The 18,967-nt window shown below is 34.0% G+C and overlaps 1 protein-coding gene across 2 annotated transcripts in view; it reads right to left on the bottom strand.

The window, feature by feature from the left end:
* The window catches only part of MAN2A1 (mannosidase alpha class 2A member 1), a 106,025-nt gene that overhangs the window by 31,544 nt on the left and 55,514 nt on the right, over positions 1 to 18,967 (bottom strand). For both annotated transcript variants that reach the window (XM_038123341.1, XM_038123342.1), the window contains exons 13-15: positions 6,161 to 6,326; positions 4,133 to 4,363; positions 3,924 to 4,046 (exon numbers count right to left, since the gene is read on the bottom strand). In XM_038123341.1, coding sequence (XP_037979269.1) covers positions 3,924 to 4,046; positions 4,133 to 4,363; positions 6,161 to 6,326 — 520 coding nt within the window. The remainder of the gene's footprint in view (positions 1 to 3,923; positions 4,047 to 4,132; positions 4,364 to 6,160; positions 6,327 to 18,967) is intronic.

Here is an 18,967-nt window from a genome sequence, read left to right as displayed (position 1 = left end):
AAGCACTAATCCTAGAACTTGATTTGTTGATAGATACCAGGAGAAATTCCAGGAGTTCAGAACCTGCCCAGGTTTGCCTCACCAAAAACATTTCAATCAACCAGGCTTTTGCTCTTAAACAGGAAAACATCTTTATGCATTGAATATGCAATTATTCTAGTATCATTGTAAAGATCCTTGGTGAGATGCACAGGTCTGTAAAAGGATCCTGGTCCCAGATCTGAAATACAAAGGTACTTTTGATGTGAAAGTCCAAGGCAATGTGGAAAGAACAAACAATGATAGACATTTGCAAAACTGATTTGACAAAGTTCTTGTCTCAATTCAGTGTTAAGTCTGCTTTGTAAACAAGCACGGACTAAAGGACCTTCCAGCATGAAGTAATTTGTTATTCCTGACACCTCGAATTGGAATAAAAATATGTTCCTTTCATATCCAATGGCTAGTCTGAAGACTCCACTTTCTAAAGAGTTAAAATAAATAGCTGCTGTAATATCTGTTCCCCTGAGCTCCAGTGTACAATGAATTCCATTGTACAAGATCCAGCAGCCTGGTGAGGCAGCTTCTGCTGAGCCTGGAAATCAGTATTTCTCAGAAACAGGATAACAGAACTATGAGTCAAAGGGTTCAGAAATCATCTTTCTGTACTCCTATTTAAGAGAAATAAGACAATCTTTCTTTGGAAAGATAGTGGGCAGGAGGCCTGGAGAGAAGCTAGGTAGGAATTTTAAGGGAGAATACTTGGAACAAAATAATACCTCATGGATCCCCCTATGGTATATTAAAATACTTAACATCTAAACAGGTGCCAAAGTGTGGAAATAACTGGATACACCTTCACCAAAATATTTACTGGCTTGTATAGAAAATAGATGGTATATTGCATCCTGGAGGCACAAAGCATGGACATTTAACTTTTCCCCTTATTGACAAGTAAAACACTCCTAACCATTTTAGTGGCCAGGAAACTTCTGGTAGTGCAGAACACTGTTGGTCTGGGTGGCAAAAAAACTATGCCCAGGGGAAAGTTTTCAACCACACATGAAATGTTCTGGGTTGGTCTAGAATTTAAAAAAAGAAAAATCACAAGACAAAGCCTGCAGGAAAAGGTGTTTCTCAATAGCAGACTGCCCCTGATTTGGCAGGGTTTGAGGTTAGACTGAGATAATATCATGTATTTCAGCTCTAGCACTAGAGATTGTGCAAGAAGAAAAAAAAAATCTGTTTTCTTATATATTCTGTTAGTACATAAGTACCTATGGGAACCAGTACATACACATAATCACAGAACCAGCTGCCTGAGGGAGAATCAAAATTTTCTAGTCTGGGTATACCAAAACCCATCACTTTGATACTGAAAAAAATTATTTGTAAAACAAAAAAATCAACTACTCACATTGATCCCACAAACATTTAGCATCTGATTCTTTGGAAAAAACTGCTTTGCTCTATTCCCTATGGATACCAAGCAGGGCTAGTAAGAAGTCATCACATATTGACTTGTCTTGAATATACAGAAAAAAATACAGACATTTAACTGTTTCAAAGTTTATTGAATACTGTGAGTTTTTTTCCCACTGATCTGTAAAAAAAAAAACTGTTGGATATTCTTCATAAAATCACAGCAGTTAAAAAACATGTTTTGTCTTCATAAACAGGACATTTTATTTATACTTATTGTGAGGCCCAAGGAAATCCCATTCCCTTCATTAACACTGTCAATCAGTCAAACACTGCACTGCATTCAAAAAAATTAAGATGCTGCCTTTTTCCCTGGTGCCTTGCTTTCTGTTTTGATTTTGCATGCAAAACAAAGGCATGGTGGGGGACTGTCCTATCTCTCCAGACGTGCAGGATGGAGCCCCCACTCTGTGCCTCTGTTCTGGACCTTGCACTGTCATTGTTCAGCACTATGGCTACACAAATTATTAAAACAGACAAAGCAAAATAATTTCTGAGTATTGCAGAACTGAAAATAAAGTAGCCAAAAGACTTTTCAGACGTAAAATCAATTAGTCAACAAAGGCAAAGAAAACACATAATTCTACTCATACCAAAGAAAAATAGTCCAACATAAAAAGCAATTATTCTTTGCAAATTTTGCTGTAAAACATAGGGTAAAGGAGGTAAGAAAAAAAATAAAAACAACAAAACACCTAGCCAAAAATCAAGAAAACTGCCTGCCATCTATCCTATTGCCAATTCCCACAAGGAGTTAGAAAGTTAGTCAATCCACATTACACAAAGAACCCTGAACAGATGGCATTTCTTTTAAGATAGAAAGCATTAGCTCAACTGGTTTAGAAACTACTATAGAATTACTCTGTTATTTCCAGTGGGACAATTTAATTAGTGTTATTGAAATCCAAGCCAAATGATCCTTATGGTGAAGCAAAATATTAATGAACCAGAATTTTCAGAAGTATAACAATTTCATTTTTATTATATAAAATGTTACAAAAGTTGAACAGCACCCTTTTAATGTTAACTTAAAATGTAGTTTAATCTCATTTTTCTTTTCTAATTGTGCTTGCAGACATGTGACAGACTTTTTTCTGTTTGAACCATACCATTTTGCTGCCACAATTTGTCCAGATTATTTTCATAAAGCAAATTACTTAAATGTATAGTTAAAATTACATAACTACTAGATTTAGTGATTATTTTTAAAAGCAAAAGATGAATTAGAATATAAAATGAAATTAGTTAAAGTGTGACCACACTAGTGAAAGGCAAAAATTAAAAACCCTAAGTGATACTGTTAAGTATTCACAGATAAAAACACAATAAAATGAAGACATATGAAATATATGAAATGGCATATAAAATGAAGGATAAGGAAACCATGATGAATATATCTGAAGTAAATTATTGTGGGACTAAATATACTAATATGTTCAAACATGTCAAATCACAGACCTCAAAAGGTGTGCTTCTAGGAAAGACTGCTAAAAGAACAGGAAACTGCTCTTTGTCCTTCCAGACTGATTTACACAGATAAAAGGGGGAAATAGGAAAAGAAAAAAAGAAAACAGAAAGAAAGAAAGCCAAACACCTTTCCCTCCTGCCAAAAAGTAGAATGATTACTCTTGTATATTTCCTAAAATGGTAAGCATAGAGCTCATAATTTACCTTATGTATGCAACTTGATTTTTCACCAGAGAAACTCAGAAGAAATATGCTGCCAACTGGCTAGCTTCATAAATGTTCATTATTTTATCTTTTGCTTTCTGAAATATCCCCCTTCCAGTTCCAAAAGGGAAGTAGTAGACTCCATATGGTAATGAAGTCATTGTAAGAATGCTGCCATTTCCCAATTTCCAATTTGAAAACTAACAGGAATATGCTGTTGCTCTCCAATAATTACACAGCTAAAAATACAAATAACCCTAGAGAACCCTAAATCAGAACAGTTCCTTACTACTCTGTCTTTAAGTTCACCAACTGGGACTCAGTATCTTAATTACTATATTAAACTAAGTATGCCAATATCAGCTTAAAGTAGCTCTGAACCAGAAGCAACACGTTCACAATTCAAAAAAAATTAGAAAAGTGAAGATGTAGAAATGAATCAGTACACATTTTCATCATAGGAAATAAAAATTAACTTATTTCATTGATAATGAATGGTCACATCTCACTGGATTTCTGACAAGGATCGCATATTAATTTTTTTTTGGCGGGGGGGGGGAAGTCATAAGTATTCTCCAGATTTTCACATTTTCAAATTTCTATTGTGTTTTTACTCTGATGTAGGGTTAGGCAGTATGAACTCCTGCCAATCATTTCAATAGCCCATGTCATTATGCCTAGCCACACAGCTTTTATTTCAGTTTGCGGGACAACTAGCTGTTCCAATCTGTATTTGCCAAACACTTTAAGTTACTTCAAGATTAGAATTTCTTTGCAAACAGAAAGTTTACCTTAGCATCTCCATCTGGTAAGAAGAGATAAGCTCCACTTTTATCTCGGTTACTGGTAGTTCCATACCAAGCAAACTCCACCTTCATTTGATGATTTTTACCATCTTCCTTGGTGTTCATTTTCTAAAAGGACAGAGACACATGTTAGGTTTCCGTAAAGCAGCACAAAAAAAGTAAAATATAGTGTTTTGAAATAAAATATAACATACCTCCAGTAATCCAGACATTCCAGAAAACCATAGTTTCATGTATGCATTTTCTAAGATTATATTATCCACAGAATGCTGCATCTCTTTTATCTTGAAAATTCTATCTGGCTTCTCCTGTCCGCTATTCCTTACATATATGTTATAGTCAGCTAAAACTGCTTCTGAACTCTCATCCTCCAGAAGCTGGTAAACTCCAATCCCAAGAGGTGGCAGATGTGCCACAAAAGACATCTGTTGGGAGCAAATAAGTAGCCATTATTAAAAATAGCAGAATATTGACTTTTTATACTGAATTTATGTTCAGAGCAAGTACTTTTGCTTGAATAATTTTAGGATGGCTGAGTTTTCCTATAGTCCATAAATAAATATGAAGAATTAACAAACAAAAACATCTGCATGACTAATTTGCTTAGCATCAAGACTACCATTATATTAATGCAATAACAATTTAGAATCTTGTTAAGAATGTTAGTTGTGATATGCAGTACTGAGTATATTTGCTTTTCATTGAAGATGCATGTGTACTGGATCAAGCGCACACAGACTCTACTTATCACTTGATTTTGAAATTTAAATTTAAAAATGTATGAATTTAAATAACTAAGTATAAAGCAAGTGTCTCATTTTCAGTCTCTTTTTATAGGAGCTATAATCTGCATAGAAGAGTAGTATACAAGGTACATCTCCAATGCAATTTGTTTAAAATTTGAAGTCCAGAAAAGTAATTTCACTTCCTGTTCTTCAAGCAATAAAAGTACTAATTATTGTGTTGGTTTTGGCTAGGATAAACTTAAATTTCTTCATAGCAGTTTTTGGTGCTTGGTTGAGCAGGGCTTAAGCATCACCAGGGCCCTTTCTGCTGGTCCACCAGGGAGGAGGCTGGGGGTGCACAAGGAGTTGGGAGAGGACACAGCTGACCCCAACTGACCAAAGGGATATTTTAGACCATGTGACATGATGCTCAGCAATAAAAACTGTGAGAAGAAAAAGGAAGGGGGGATGTTTGGAGTGATGGTGTTTGTCTTCCACTGCTCCATGTGACAAAGCCCTGCTCTGCTGGGGATGGCTGACACCTCCCCAACCTTGGGACACAGTGCATGAATTCCTTGTCTTGCTTTGCTTGTGTGCACAAGCTTCAGCTTTACCCACGAGGTTTGTCATCATTACCCATCCAATTATTTCCTCCACCCCACTGGATCAGTGAGAGAGCAAGTGTGTGGGGTTGAGATGCTTAGCAAGGTTTACCCACAATAATAATCCCTTTGGAACACAACTGAGAGACAGTTATTGAATTAGCTTCACAGAAATATTATCCTGAACCAAGTCAAAAGGAATCAAAACATAAGCCTGAAAGCAATACAGTGTTACTATTGCACTTATACATTACAGTTTCATTAAAAATTTAATGAAATAAATTTCTGATGTGTGATGCGATCATTGAGGACAATCTTCTATAGTTAAGTACAACTCAAAAATTCTAAGATGTTTTGCTTCAAACAAAAAACAGGAAGTGGGCTGGAAGATATCTGTCCAGCTTAAGTATTTGGAAGGGAAGAGGACATCTAAATGTAAATGCTTAAAGCGATTTCATGTACAAGACCTTCCAGCTGGAGTGCTTGAGAATATACAGACAGACATGTGTGACTGTGTGTACAGATTGGCACTTGAAGAAAGAAGCAGCTCAATTGAGAAAGCGAGGGGAAAAGACACACTTCCAGCATTTTCCAGTCATGCAGCTGAAACTGATCCTTTAAATACGGTAAATTATATCACAAAATTTTAACAGTTTATCAGTTTAAGAAACATTAATACTAAACACATGTATTTTAAGAGGTTTTAAGAGGTTTTTTTATTGTTGTTTTGGGTTTTATTTGGGTCTTTTCCTACTTAAAATGACTGAATTAATGATATTGTCTACAGAGAATAGAATTGCCAATATATGAAATACACTTTCCATTTACTTCAATTATGAAGCTACAGTATATATCAAAAACCACATTTTAATGCTTTTTACTTAAAGCAGGGTACCTGATAAGCTTCATGTGATACTGTAGTTGCTCCATCCCAAACAGCACTAATCTGGACAGCAACAGGTTTTCCCAAAGGAGACAGTAATTTAACTCTGGGTGAATTCACATTGACAGAAACCACTGAAAATCGCTCCTGTTCCGTAGGATTATGTATCAAAAGGTATCTGAAAAAAACCATATTTACTAAATTACCTTTTGATAACCAAGCTTCCTCCTTCAGGTTTAATCTTACTGCACATAAATTTTACATACAGAGGATTAAAACAATGTTAGAACAACAGGTACATACCACAACAAATAAATATACAAAACATAACCAAGCAACAATGGATATTTAACATCAATTATGTGCAGATCTTCTTTTTTAATGCTATGATTTGTACAAGAAATTTTGAAAATTCTTTACAAAAAATACATCTATTTCCCATTATAATTGCTAAAGAATTGCTATTAACAGTTGCAAGCACAATAAAGATACTTAAGGGCATTTTTCATGTATTTTTCAGGCTGAACGATCAAATTCTCATCCGCAATTGCCTTTTTAATACTGCTTAGAAAATATGAGAGAAGAAAACTGGCTCTACATATATGTATTCACTAAAGGAACTAGTTTCTCTCTCCTATAAGGGAAAGTACAAAATTATTTAAATTATAATTTAGCATCATTCACTATGGCAACTGTTTGCATATATTCTTAATAGATACATACGGAATAACTATTTTTTTCCATAGCCTTCCATTTGAACACAGATTATGCTATTAACCAAAAGAATCAGCCCTGAGCTGAAGACTGACTTTATCAGCCTATATATTTTTTTATTATTATTACAGGTCCATGTGTTGTAAGGTATAGAAAAACAGAACTATACTAGAACATTTGTGGTTCATGCATCTGTAGGACTATCATAGTACTTAATTTCTTTTCACTGACAAGCTCAAAGAATGCAATATTTACAGCTGTTCTCTTAAGTTTCCCTCTGTTTGCGTCATCCTTTAGAAGAAGTCTTTTACAACAAAAACTGCTCTTGCCAAATCTTCTGGTGTCTTCTTAACTATATACAGCAGAACCAATACTTTATATTCAACCTCCTTCCCACTGTAAAGCAGTTTACTTCTTCATGGGATCTGATCTTACATCAGTTCCCAAGAGATCCATTTCTTACTTATTAAATCACTCCTTCCCTATTTCTTCTAAGTAGATTCTCCCTCTTCTCTGTTCTGTATTTTCTATGCAGATTCTTCAGGGTATTGCCCATGGTCTAATTTCTTTTGCTTTCACATCTTAAACCTCAAATTCAACTACCCTTTTCACAGACTAAACCACTTCACCTAGAATTGTCTCCATCCATCCAATCTACAAATCTCATTCAGAATTCTGACCAGGCCACCATTTCCCCCTTATCTTCTCACTGGCTTCTTTTGTTTGCCTGCATCAAACTTGGCTAGTAAATTTCCCAGCACTTCACTGCTACCCTATTACCTCATAATAAATATGAAATAAAAGGTCATTTCCAACTTCTCATTAGTTGAATAAACAAAATCACAGGCTTTATTAGCTTTTCATATCAAGAACTTTTGGACTACTTGCTATATTTCAAATGTGCTTCCCATATAAAAAATATTTTCCTTTTAACTCCTTAAATTCCTGTGCTTAAGTATCGTTTAAATCATGACTCCTAATTATACTAATGATTTTCAATGTGCATTTGTCATCACAACCAAAAATGCTTTTGGATGCTTTCTTTTGCCCTGTTTCATGCTGAAGACTCCTAGATTACCAGACAATATAATAGTTAACCATATTCTGGGTTAGCTTTCAGAGTCTTTAAGGACTTGTGCAAGACTTTCTGAGAACCTCCCCTAGACTTGGGTAGGGCAATTTACACTTCTGCTTATGTGGAGCTGTCTTATTTCAGAGAAATATTTTAATTTAAATGTTTTTGTTAATCTCAATAGGTGTTTTTGTTGGTTGTTTTGGGATTTTTTAAATTATACCCATGGAATCAAAAAACCTAGCTAAACCAACCCTGCTCTCAAGTCTCAACCCATCACAAATTAGGAAGAGAATGGAAATGATATAAATTTTTTTAAGAACTCCTCATGTACTGTGAGAAAAGAGTGTTGAGAAATCTGTCAGAAAAAACACGGATTGAGAGATGATTGAACAACAAAGTTCAAAATAAATCCTCATTCTCATCCATCAACAGAACACCACGTGTTTTTTTCTTTATTCTTCATATACAATTGAATTCCTCAATTCTTACGCCTCCAAGTAAAAGGAGACCTTAGGCATATAATAATTTTTCAGTAATGCTACACATCCTCATTAAATTTAAATTATCTGCCAAGCCAAGAACATATTAGTGCAAAAATATTTCCAGAAACTTTGTTCACCTTCCCATAGCTAGAAACATATTTCAAAACTTTAATTAGTTGCATGACAAATTTACCTATAACAGAAGCTGAAGGTAAACATAACTTTCAGTCTCATAAACTGTTGTATTATTATTATATTTCATCAGGCTGTTTAAAAAAATTGTATTTGGATTAAAGAAATCTATTGTATCAAAATATATACATTTTTAAACTTCTTGAATCAATGTATTTTAAGTTAATTATGTGTGTGTAGAGTAATAAGATAAATGAGGTTAGCAATGACAGGGCAAATTTTCAGCACTTGAAATGCAGGACTTTTGACTAGATACTAATATTTTGTTTTAGCATACTATTTCAGGAGGACTGCAGTAGTTATACAAAGCAAGACATAATTCTTGTCCATATACAAAAGCACTGACTAATGTAATGAAATCACATTATTTCTGAAGTACCATTCAACTCCCACCCTTAAATAATATCCCACTATAAAAACTGTAGATTTTATTTGAAAAAAAAGAGCTACACCTCACTTAAGCTGGAGCACTGCAAAGAATGTCACACAAAAAGCTGTGTACAATTGCTTAACACACTGTGGTTGCATTACAGAGAGAAGTAAATTGATAATATTTAAAGGTTTTCTATTCCTTAAGGCAAAAAAATGAATATTACTGCCTTTCAAAAAAAGCAAGCAAATATTTTCTTTTCATTATTCAGGTCACTGGTCTTTGGCAACAACACCAATTAAACTATTAAAGTTTACATCTTTCATTCAGGTAAAGAGTGAAGGGTTTTAATGGTTATTGGTAAAATTAATATGAAAAATTTTATCTGAAATATTTTACTTTAGAGGCCCCGTTATGGCCAAAAGTCAGCCATAATTTCTTTTATTCATTCAAGAAATCTAAGAATGCTAAAACTATGTTAAAATAAACTGCATTGATACTAAAACCATTACTAAAACCCCCACATAGAGACCACACACTGGGAGCAGGAGGTAACTGCTCCCAGCCCATTCAAAAAAAAGAAGTTATTGTAGATTTGAACTCTTAATCCTAAATTGGATGCATCACAAATACTTGAAATTTAGGAAAAGCAAATCCTAATACCTTTTCAGACACTTTTGGAAAGATACCTTGAATTCTTTAACCCCATACTTTTTGGGTCTATGAAATTCAAAACAGGTATCTTTTAGTCATACAAGCATGTATGACTATATAAGCATATACAAGCATGACCACCTTCCCCAGATAACCCACAATTAATAACATTAATAAACACTATTGAATTTATGCATACAAGAATATTTTGACCAGTCTTTCCTGTAGTACAAGCTTTAACTAGTTGTGGAACATTTTCAGCAGGAGCTGGAATGCACTCCTCCCTTACCACCCCACCCCACTGCTTCTATCTTCAAATACTTTCATTATTAAATTATGATGAATATATACATATTACATATATAATATATACATATTATATATAAAAAATGAATATATAAGAAAATATGTAAACTGCTGTAGCTATATTTACAGACAAATATATGAATAAAGACTATTTATTTAGATCTCTAACAACTCTAATCTCTGCCTTCCAAAATAATATTTTTTCTTAAACAGAAGAGCTTCAGTATTTCAAAAGATCACTGTTTTCTGTTTCTCCAATGTGCGTAAACATATACGCATATATGTTGATACACACATTTACTGGTAACACCTGCAACACAATTACCATAATTACCACTTCCTTTTGAAGTTCATTCATCCTTCCTTCACAAGGGATGCATTCAACTAAGGTGAGAAACTCACTACTAGTAAATGTCAGAGCATCGTAAGTGATAAAGGCTTATTCAAAAACTGCCTTTCAAGGCACTTGGGATTTACAGCACAGGACAACAGCATTCACTGTTCAAAGCAGAGTAACTTTATTCAAATACATCTGGAGAACCAACTCCTTGAGGACCTCTAGCTCAGACTGACCAATTTTACTAAAATTTCTACAGCAAACATTCTGAGATGGATTGAAGCATTTCCCATTATAAATGGTTTCATCAGAGTCAGTTCTTTGGACCCATAAGCACAATTTTAATGCCAAGTTACACGAACAAAACTTTCAAAGCTGATTAGTTTCTTCTCCTATAAAGGCCAAGGTAAAAACCACTTAAGTGGTGAAAAAAAAAAATGCAACAAGTACGCCCAAAACTGAGAAAAGATACAAGCCATGAAGCTAAATTATACAAATTATACAGTATATTAGTGGTCTTCCAGTGAAGAACAAAAAAGAACAACCAGATGCATGTGAGTTCTGAAAGTAAAAAGAGAGGAGTAAAGAAAACAGATTTAAATGCTTTTTGCTATAGAAAAAAGGAATTTAAGTAACTACACATGTTAATAGTCACCAGAGAGGCTGGTGGGTTAGAAACCACAATTCAGCTAGAAATGTATCCTGAGTTCTTGACTCTTGATGGGCTTTGATAGATTAGAACTTTAAAATTGTAAACAACACTGAAATTCTCTAAAAAAAACCTCACTGTGTAATAGAATCAAAATTGTCTCACATCTTAAAATTGCAAGAAAAAATTACTTTGAAATATGGAAGAAGAGTCAGTAGGTAGTAATGTTTAATTACTGGACACTGATGTATATGAGGTAGAAACAAACTAGGGTTTCATACTTAAACTCCATAAAGCACTGCTTGCCATGTGCTCCCAAAAATACCATAAAAAAATTCAAACTACAAGACTTCTGATGTATGGCGGAATTTCAACAAAAAAAAAACAACCCAAAAGTCCAAGAAAATGAGAATCCTAAGAAACTGTCATGAATTGCCGTTACACAGATGTATATCTTTGGGGATGGAGACAGAATGAAAAGAATCAAGACCATCTATTTGAACCAGGCATTTATCTGTTAATTGTGCAAATATGTACAACCTCCCCTGAAGAAAAGACTACTGTGATTCTTGCACGGAAGCCCAAGAAAACATCAAAACACTTATTTTCCTCTTTTTTTTAAAAAAAACAGAATAAAACCATAAGTAACTTGAGCACAAAAATTACTCCCCTGTTATTTAAAAAGCTCTCTCCTTGCTGTAGGGGGCCATGGGGAAAAACATAGAATAAAACCTAACATTAACAATTCCCTTTTCTTAAGAAGGAAAACTCTACTGAATACTTACTCAAACTGGTAGGTTAAAAAAAAAAAAAAAAAAAAAAAAGTTATGTCAAGTTACTCAGCTCTTTCCAAAACTCTCAATGGTCCCTCATGTAAGGGTCAAGGACTCCTCAGTTAAGAGTATGAATAACATGACATTTTAAATACAGGTCTCCTCATCCATTTTGTATGCTTTTCTGCTGGGAATTATTACAGATGACCTATAAAATATAATTATAGAGCCTATAAATAATTGTTATGGAAATAAATGCCACATATACAATCTTCAGGATATTATCTGTTCATAGTGCTCCTCTGGTTATACAGAAGTTAGACACTTTCCAACATCTCAATCCATGTTCTGTTCTTAATATTCCTTTAGGAACAAAACTCATCAAAAGCCAACTGTGCAGGCTCGTGATTGTGACACTCTCCTTGGCAGCAGATTAATGCTTTTTTTCCTACAGTTACTAAATTGGGCTTCAGAAGCTGTGCGTTTCACAGCATTTCAAGACACTTTTCATTTCTATTCAAAATTCTTTTTTTAAGAAATTTAGGCAACAGAGAATGTTTTGGACAAAGTTACTCAAACCCTCATGCATGAAAACCTTCTGACCAATGCCCTCCACTTTCTGAAAGTATTTGAGTCTGACTCATGCTAATTTCAAAGAAAATTTGACTCTGCAGGTATTTAAACTATCCTTATTTCCCCCTCTGTGAAATGAATATTTATTTCTCAAATGTAAAATATTCTCATGATTTCACCCAAATTATACTTCTTCTACTGCATGTTATTGCAAATACTGAACTTTATGTCTCTGTGTACCTTGAACTATTATCAGTGACATCTGATCCACAACCTTCTTTCAACAGTGGGAAACTACTTAAAAAAAAAAAAAAAAAGGAAATAAAATGTATCTAAATCAATTTGCCAATTAATTTTGAGATAAAATCCCATAAGGATGTTATGCCCAAAGGAATTACTTAAAATATTTTGGAACAAATATGCACGGATACTTGTCCAATAATACAAAAATAATTTTCTTTCTAGTTCATATTTCAAAAGGGAACAAAATCAGCAATACCCATTAGAAACATCAGAGGTTTTTCTCTGGCTTTTCCGAGAAGAGGAAGTACGCTTCCAATGTTAAACCACGCCAACTAATTTACAGAAATCTGGTGCTATGAATTTAGGATTTTTTTTTAGAAACAGAATTTCTGGGGGATGAGGAGAGGGAGGGTTGTAGAGAGGCAAAGGTAAAATGCAGGATTTTCCAGTATGAGGAAATTTCTTGACCCTTTGCATTCCTACAGAGAACTGATCTGTTGCTACCAATCTACACAGTTAGTACTAGTAGTTACTGCATTGCTCAATACCCCTCACCACATGTGAAACCTACCTACCTATGGTAACAGTAATTTAAAAAAATCACCAAAAAAAGACCTCCACAACCCCCCCAAACATCACTCTGCAAACAGGTAATGCATAAAACAGTTAAAATACCAGCACTCAGACAGTCTTTCATCAAAAGTGATACAAAAACACTCCAGCTTTTACAACAGATTTGCCAAGTGACAAAATAACTTTTGTCAGAAGAAAAAACCTTTTTGTCCTGAACAGAAAATTACATTTTTCTGTACAACGAAAAATAAATTGCTGTGCTTGTGCACAGCAACTCTAAGCAAAAATGAGCTACCAGCTCATACAAATATCATGCAGCCTTTAAGATCACTGGAAGGTCTTACATACCTTAAACCACTCCCTTTTTCTCTTTCATTCCACTTGGTCAAACAGAGGTCTATGCACAAAACAGAGTATTCTATAACCTTAGGTCATGTTAGGTACTACAAAATACCCCTTTCCCACTGTGACACCCAAGAGTAAACTGAGGAGACAAAAAGAAAACCTAGATATTAACAAAACCCTCTGTGGACTAGGAGGTTGCTGTAGCTTGACCTCTTAGACAAAATGAGAAATCAGAAGGGCAAACTTTGAAAAATGCTGCCATTGCTATACTTGAAAAAAGTCCAAATCTGATCACATTGTTTTGCAGCTCAAGCACCAGTTTTTCTAATAGAATATTAAATTTTTAATTATTTTAAACAACATTTTCTCTAATTACATCTTCTGATTTTCCACTGTATGTACAATGACCGTTTGTAACAAACCTGCATGCATTTAGAGACTTATCTTCCTTATTATCAGTCTTTTCAAGCTAAACAGATGATGCTCTTTCAACATCTCCTTGGGTGCTTTCTTTGACTTAGTGCTCCTGTTTTCCTATTAACCCTTTCCAGCTTCTCAACCCCATATTTTTGATGAAGTCTTCATCACTCTTGAGTATAGCACACTATTTCAGCTGCATTTTACAAAGAACATTTCCACTTAAATAATCCAAGAGCAAAATTGCCTTTGATACAATACAAGTAACTCTCTCAATTCCATCTTCTGTCATACCTAGTCTTCTTCTGCTTCACTAATGTCCATTTGGTCAGTTCGCACCTGATTTTTCCATGTGATGTGCAATATTTCCACTTGCCTGCTTCTTTGATTATGAAATGTCTCCAGTTTACCAAGACAGTTTTAAATACTAATCCTATATAGAGTGGTTGTTGCCAGTAAGACATCAACTTTTATAATCTATTTACATTCTACACTGTTAGCATGACAGATAGAAAAGAAAATAACTTGTGACTTTAATATCTTGCCTAAAGAAATCCTTACTTGTTTTTAGGCCTTACTTTGCACAAAAAAATTCCACCCTACTCAGATTGATACTAAACGATTTAATTTGAATAATACATGATATCCAACATTTACCAATGAACATTTATCAACAAACATTTAGAAAACAGCTAGGCAACCAGCAAGTCTGTCTATTAACTGAGTGAAGGTAGCATAAAGTTAAGGTCAAAGCAACATATGAAACTACAGTGAATTGTGCTTAAACTGCATCAACACACCTAATTATATTAAAATAATTTCAACAGTTTCTAGACATTAAACATACCTCCTGTGAGATACAGTAGATACTGAAGCCATTTGCATTCATAACTATACAATCCTAGACATTTAATTGAATTGAAAAATCTTTTGTTTATGATTAGGACCTATGCTCTCAGATACAGTATCAGAGGTAAATAAAAAATCTGGGGCAGTAGGAATAGGGGTGTTTTCTTAAAAATCAAGTTAAACAAACAGCTTTCTATTAACTCAGAGAAAAGCAGGTTCTTCCCCAAAAGAAGATTCCAATACCTTCTCCCAAGGGTCTTTTAATTGACTGGATAAAGTCAAAGGAGATTTATCAGTTTACCTAACAATATAAAATAAATAATGCTAATACGTTCCTCTATATCACATCCAGATAAGCATCTCATAAATTCATCAATACCATCACAGATAAAACAAAAAAAGAAAATCAGTTTACATCAAAGCAGCAAATTATAATCCATTTAAACTGTTCATTCTAGAGTAGAATATTAATCTTGAATATATATAATAAAATGTTATCATATATGAAGAAATAGTGGGATTTTTCCCTCTTCTTAAATAAGACATCTTTTGCAGTTTATGAATAATAACCTTCAAGACTTAGTAGGATGGTAATCTTAACCTCAAATTACCAGCAAAAACCATAAATTTGTGTTGCTTTCATAAGGTGTAAAAAGGTAGAAACAGAACCTACTATCCAGGGATCAGCTTGTCATTATACTATTAAACTGGTGACATCAATAAATAAAGAGATACTCAATAAATAAGTAAATTCACAAGAATCTGCTTCAGTAGAGTTGCAGCTAACACAATATAATGCCATAATTATAACAGCATTTGAAAAGAAATGTATAGTTCAGAAATAGAGTTACGCTAAAATTACATATTATTTCTAAGAGTAGTAATGTCTGACAGTTCTGGTTAACATACAAATAAATAAAACCAGAGATTATATGCATATAAAAAAATAATCTTTGCTTGACATTTCAGAGTCACTGTAGGATTACCCTTCCTAATGACAACCCCAAATCTGAACTTCAGACTCATTAATAAAGCTGAGACAACATGCATTCCTATGAATTCTCTCCTTTATAACTCTACAGAGAAATCTTTGTAATATCCATTGCTCATGTAAAAGGCGCAGAATTAGGCAGACAATAGGCACATAATCCATCCCTCCACTCTCACAGGAAGCAGGACCTTTGTGTAGCTTTCTCAAGTACAAACCATGGAACACCCTCAAGAAAACAGCATTCACAAAAAAACACAGACAACAGCACAGCAAGAACTATATATTTTGAGAACACAAAAAAAAAAAAAATCAACATTAACCTAAGACAAGACTTTTAATTGTTATGTACCTACTACATATGCCAGATACACATACTTCCTATGATTTAGATGGATTGTAGTGGCACATATATCCTAATCTGGAGCACATAACTACTCTCCAGTTAAGGATAAAAAGGATTAAGTCCAAAGGCACTATTTTAAATTTTTCTTTTACCACAAAGTTGTGAGATGTTCTGAGGTCCAAGATGGGCTTGAAGCCCCCTGACTTTTTCAGGATCAGGAAGTACCTTCACTAAAATCCTTTCCTTGTTCGTCTTGTAGTGCAGGCTTTATAAATCTGCATTTAGAAGGGAAAAAAAATCTGGTTCAGAAAAGCAGAAAGACTTTTAAGTATTCCATATCACTTCAGTCTGTGCCTTGAGAGCCTTGGACTAACTACAATATTGCCTCAAGGTAACTCCAGTAAAAAGGCTGAAGGGGCCAGTGCCTGGAAAAAAAAGAAATAATACACAAATGTACTAATATACTGAAAATATGTATATCCTACTTCCAAAACTTCTTCAACAAGTACATGCATACGATGCAGATCTTTCAGATGTATTCAACCATTCACTACCATATTCCTTCATAATGATCACTTTCTGTGCTTTGAAAACCTGCTCAGGCTTTTCCTTCCACTAGAGTATGTTTAGCTCACCTGCTCCTTCTGTATTTCACTATATTTCCACTGCAGTGTTCTCAGAGGAAACCAGAAATTTATTGTAAGACCTAATTGTCATATTTTATTTAAATGTTGTAATTTTTTATAGCTACTGAAGCATCAAACACCTTCACTGTCTGCTTGTACTGGTAGTGCAAACCCCAACAAAAGATGCTGATATTCCATGCATTGAAATGAAAGGACTAAATTTGTGCAATTTAGAAAAATAGCAAAGATCCTATGAATCCTACAAAGTATGAACTTATTTACTGGTTTAATTTTGCAGTGGCAATTTCAAAGACAGTCAGTAGACAAAAACATATAGAACAGACTGTCATTGTTTCATCCACAGAATGACAGACCAACAACTGAAAGAAAATTTGAGGTATAAGAATTTTTATTCACTAAAAATTAATCTTTAAAAGTTTGAAATGTAACAACTTTTAGAATAACCTGAATTCAGAACATAGCATTCAAAAACTGAGTTTTAAAAAATAAAAATTCCACAAAAAACTTTGAAGTTCAATTAACTGCAAATCAAAGTTGTTTTTTTCTTCTTCATAATGAAAACTTATTGTACCTCAAAAAATGTACCACTGTTCAATTTTAAAGCACTTAAACAAAACCAGGCAGTCATCTCTTAGCTTATTTGTTGTTTTGTTTTTAGACTTCATAGATAAAATTTAAAGAGATGTCAATTACCAGTGCCTGGAGTCAGTTCTGAGATAAGCCTGTATGAATTATATTTTTTAATGTTTTTTTTTAACATAGAAAGTAGAAAACTCGCAGAGAAAATACAGAAACCTCTGAAAAACTGTTATGACCTTACACAAAGAGTGAGAATAAAGAGATCAAGGTGCTGTGAAACTCTTCCATACCCCTCACTTCCTGTCCCATTAGACATTGTCAATGGAGAGTTTGCTGGTTTGGTCATAAAGATATTTGCACAGCTAAGTTCCACCTAAAAAACAGAATGAATGTATCATGCTTTTTTGTTCAATTTGAATGAACACCACTTTTACCAGAATGATTTTTACTGAAACAGTTATTTCAAGTTCACATTTAGTAACATTTCAAGATTCAGATGCCTGAGTTATCCTGACTCAGCCAAGCATTTCATTGCCTCTGCAATAGCTCTTCCCTCATGAAAACCAAGGAGAATGCTTCTTAAATATCCAATCAATTTAGTCAAAATGACCTTGAGTTTACTACAAACAGAACATGTTCCTGGCAGTTACAGGTCACCTGAAATCTAGTAAATTGATCAGGCAGCTGAACACTGAGATTAACACTTTAAAGTAATTTTTCAAAAAACCATTAGGCTGTATCCAACCTAAGCAGCCAGGGTATTGGAAACCAAAGTGCGAGCTCTTCATATATCACCTCTAACATGTTTTCTAATTTTTCACCTACTTGCACTACTGTGTGCTTAACAGAAGGGCTTAATTAAGCATTGTTTCTTAATAGAGAGTATTAAGGCTTGACTGAATGAGTATTCATCCTGCCCACCTCCCTGAAATATACTAATACAGAGGTTTCACTTAAACAAACACACACGGCTGTGCATTTTGTGATGACTATTTCATCCAATTAAAACTTGAAAGTATTGGTTTGGTTAGCCTTTGTTTGCTTGTTTTTTCAAGATCTGTTTTCTTCTCTGGGGAACAGGTGTGCACATTAACAGTGCATGAATTGCCACAAATATTTATAAATGTTATGGCATTCTTTTCTGTTTTCTTTAAACTTGGTTTTTTTTTTCTTCATTGAGGTTTGAAAATACCTTTTCTTCTGCTGTCCTTTTTTTTCCCCAGCAGTTTTGGAGTATGTATTTCAGAGGAATACATATGCCCTTGAAATCATGCAAGCATAAAAGGCATTTAAGATCTCTATTATTAAAATGTCAAATGCTGTTGGAGGATCCTCTGCTTGTAAATACATTGGACTAAAGTTTAGATAGGTTTTACCAAAATTGGCAACACAGGTCTAAAGGGGGAAAAGAAAAGAAAACAAAAAAAATCACCACCAAAGCAAAAGTTGCCAAATAAAGAGTATCACCCTGATCCAGTCACATTCTAAGCTCACAAAGACACAGTTATGGTATGTGACTAACAAAGTTTCCTTCTCAAATTATTCTTGCTGTAGTCATCCAACCAAATACAGTACCATACTGCTCTGCCAAGTACATTGGTACATTATTCTCTATCACACATTAAAGTTAGCAATATAGCTTTAATTTCTGCATTAAAGTGCTGTGTTGAGAAGCAGTGAATTTTTGAAAATATTATCAAGTTGAAA

Source organism: Motacilla alba, chromosome Z, assembly GCF_015832195.1.
Source record: "Motacilla alba alba isolate MOTALB_02 chromosome Z, Motacilla_alba_V1.0_pri, whole genome shotgun sequence".
Taxonomy (NCBI): Eukaryota; Metazoa; Chordata; class Aves; order Passeriformes; family Motacillidae; genus Motacilla; species Motacilla alba.
Note: the sequence above shows the minus strand (reverse complement) of the source record. Positions and strands in the feature narration are given on the sequence as shown.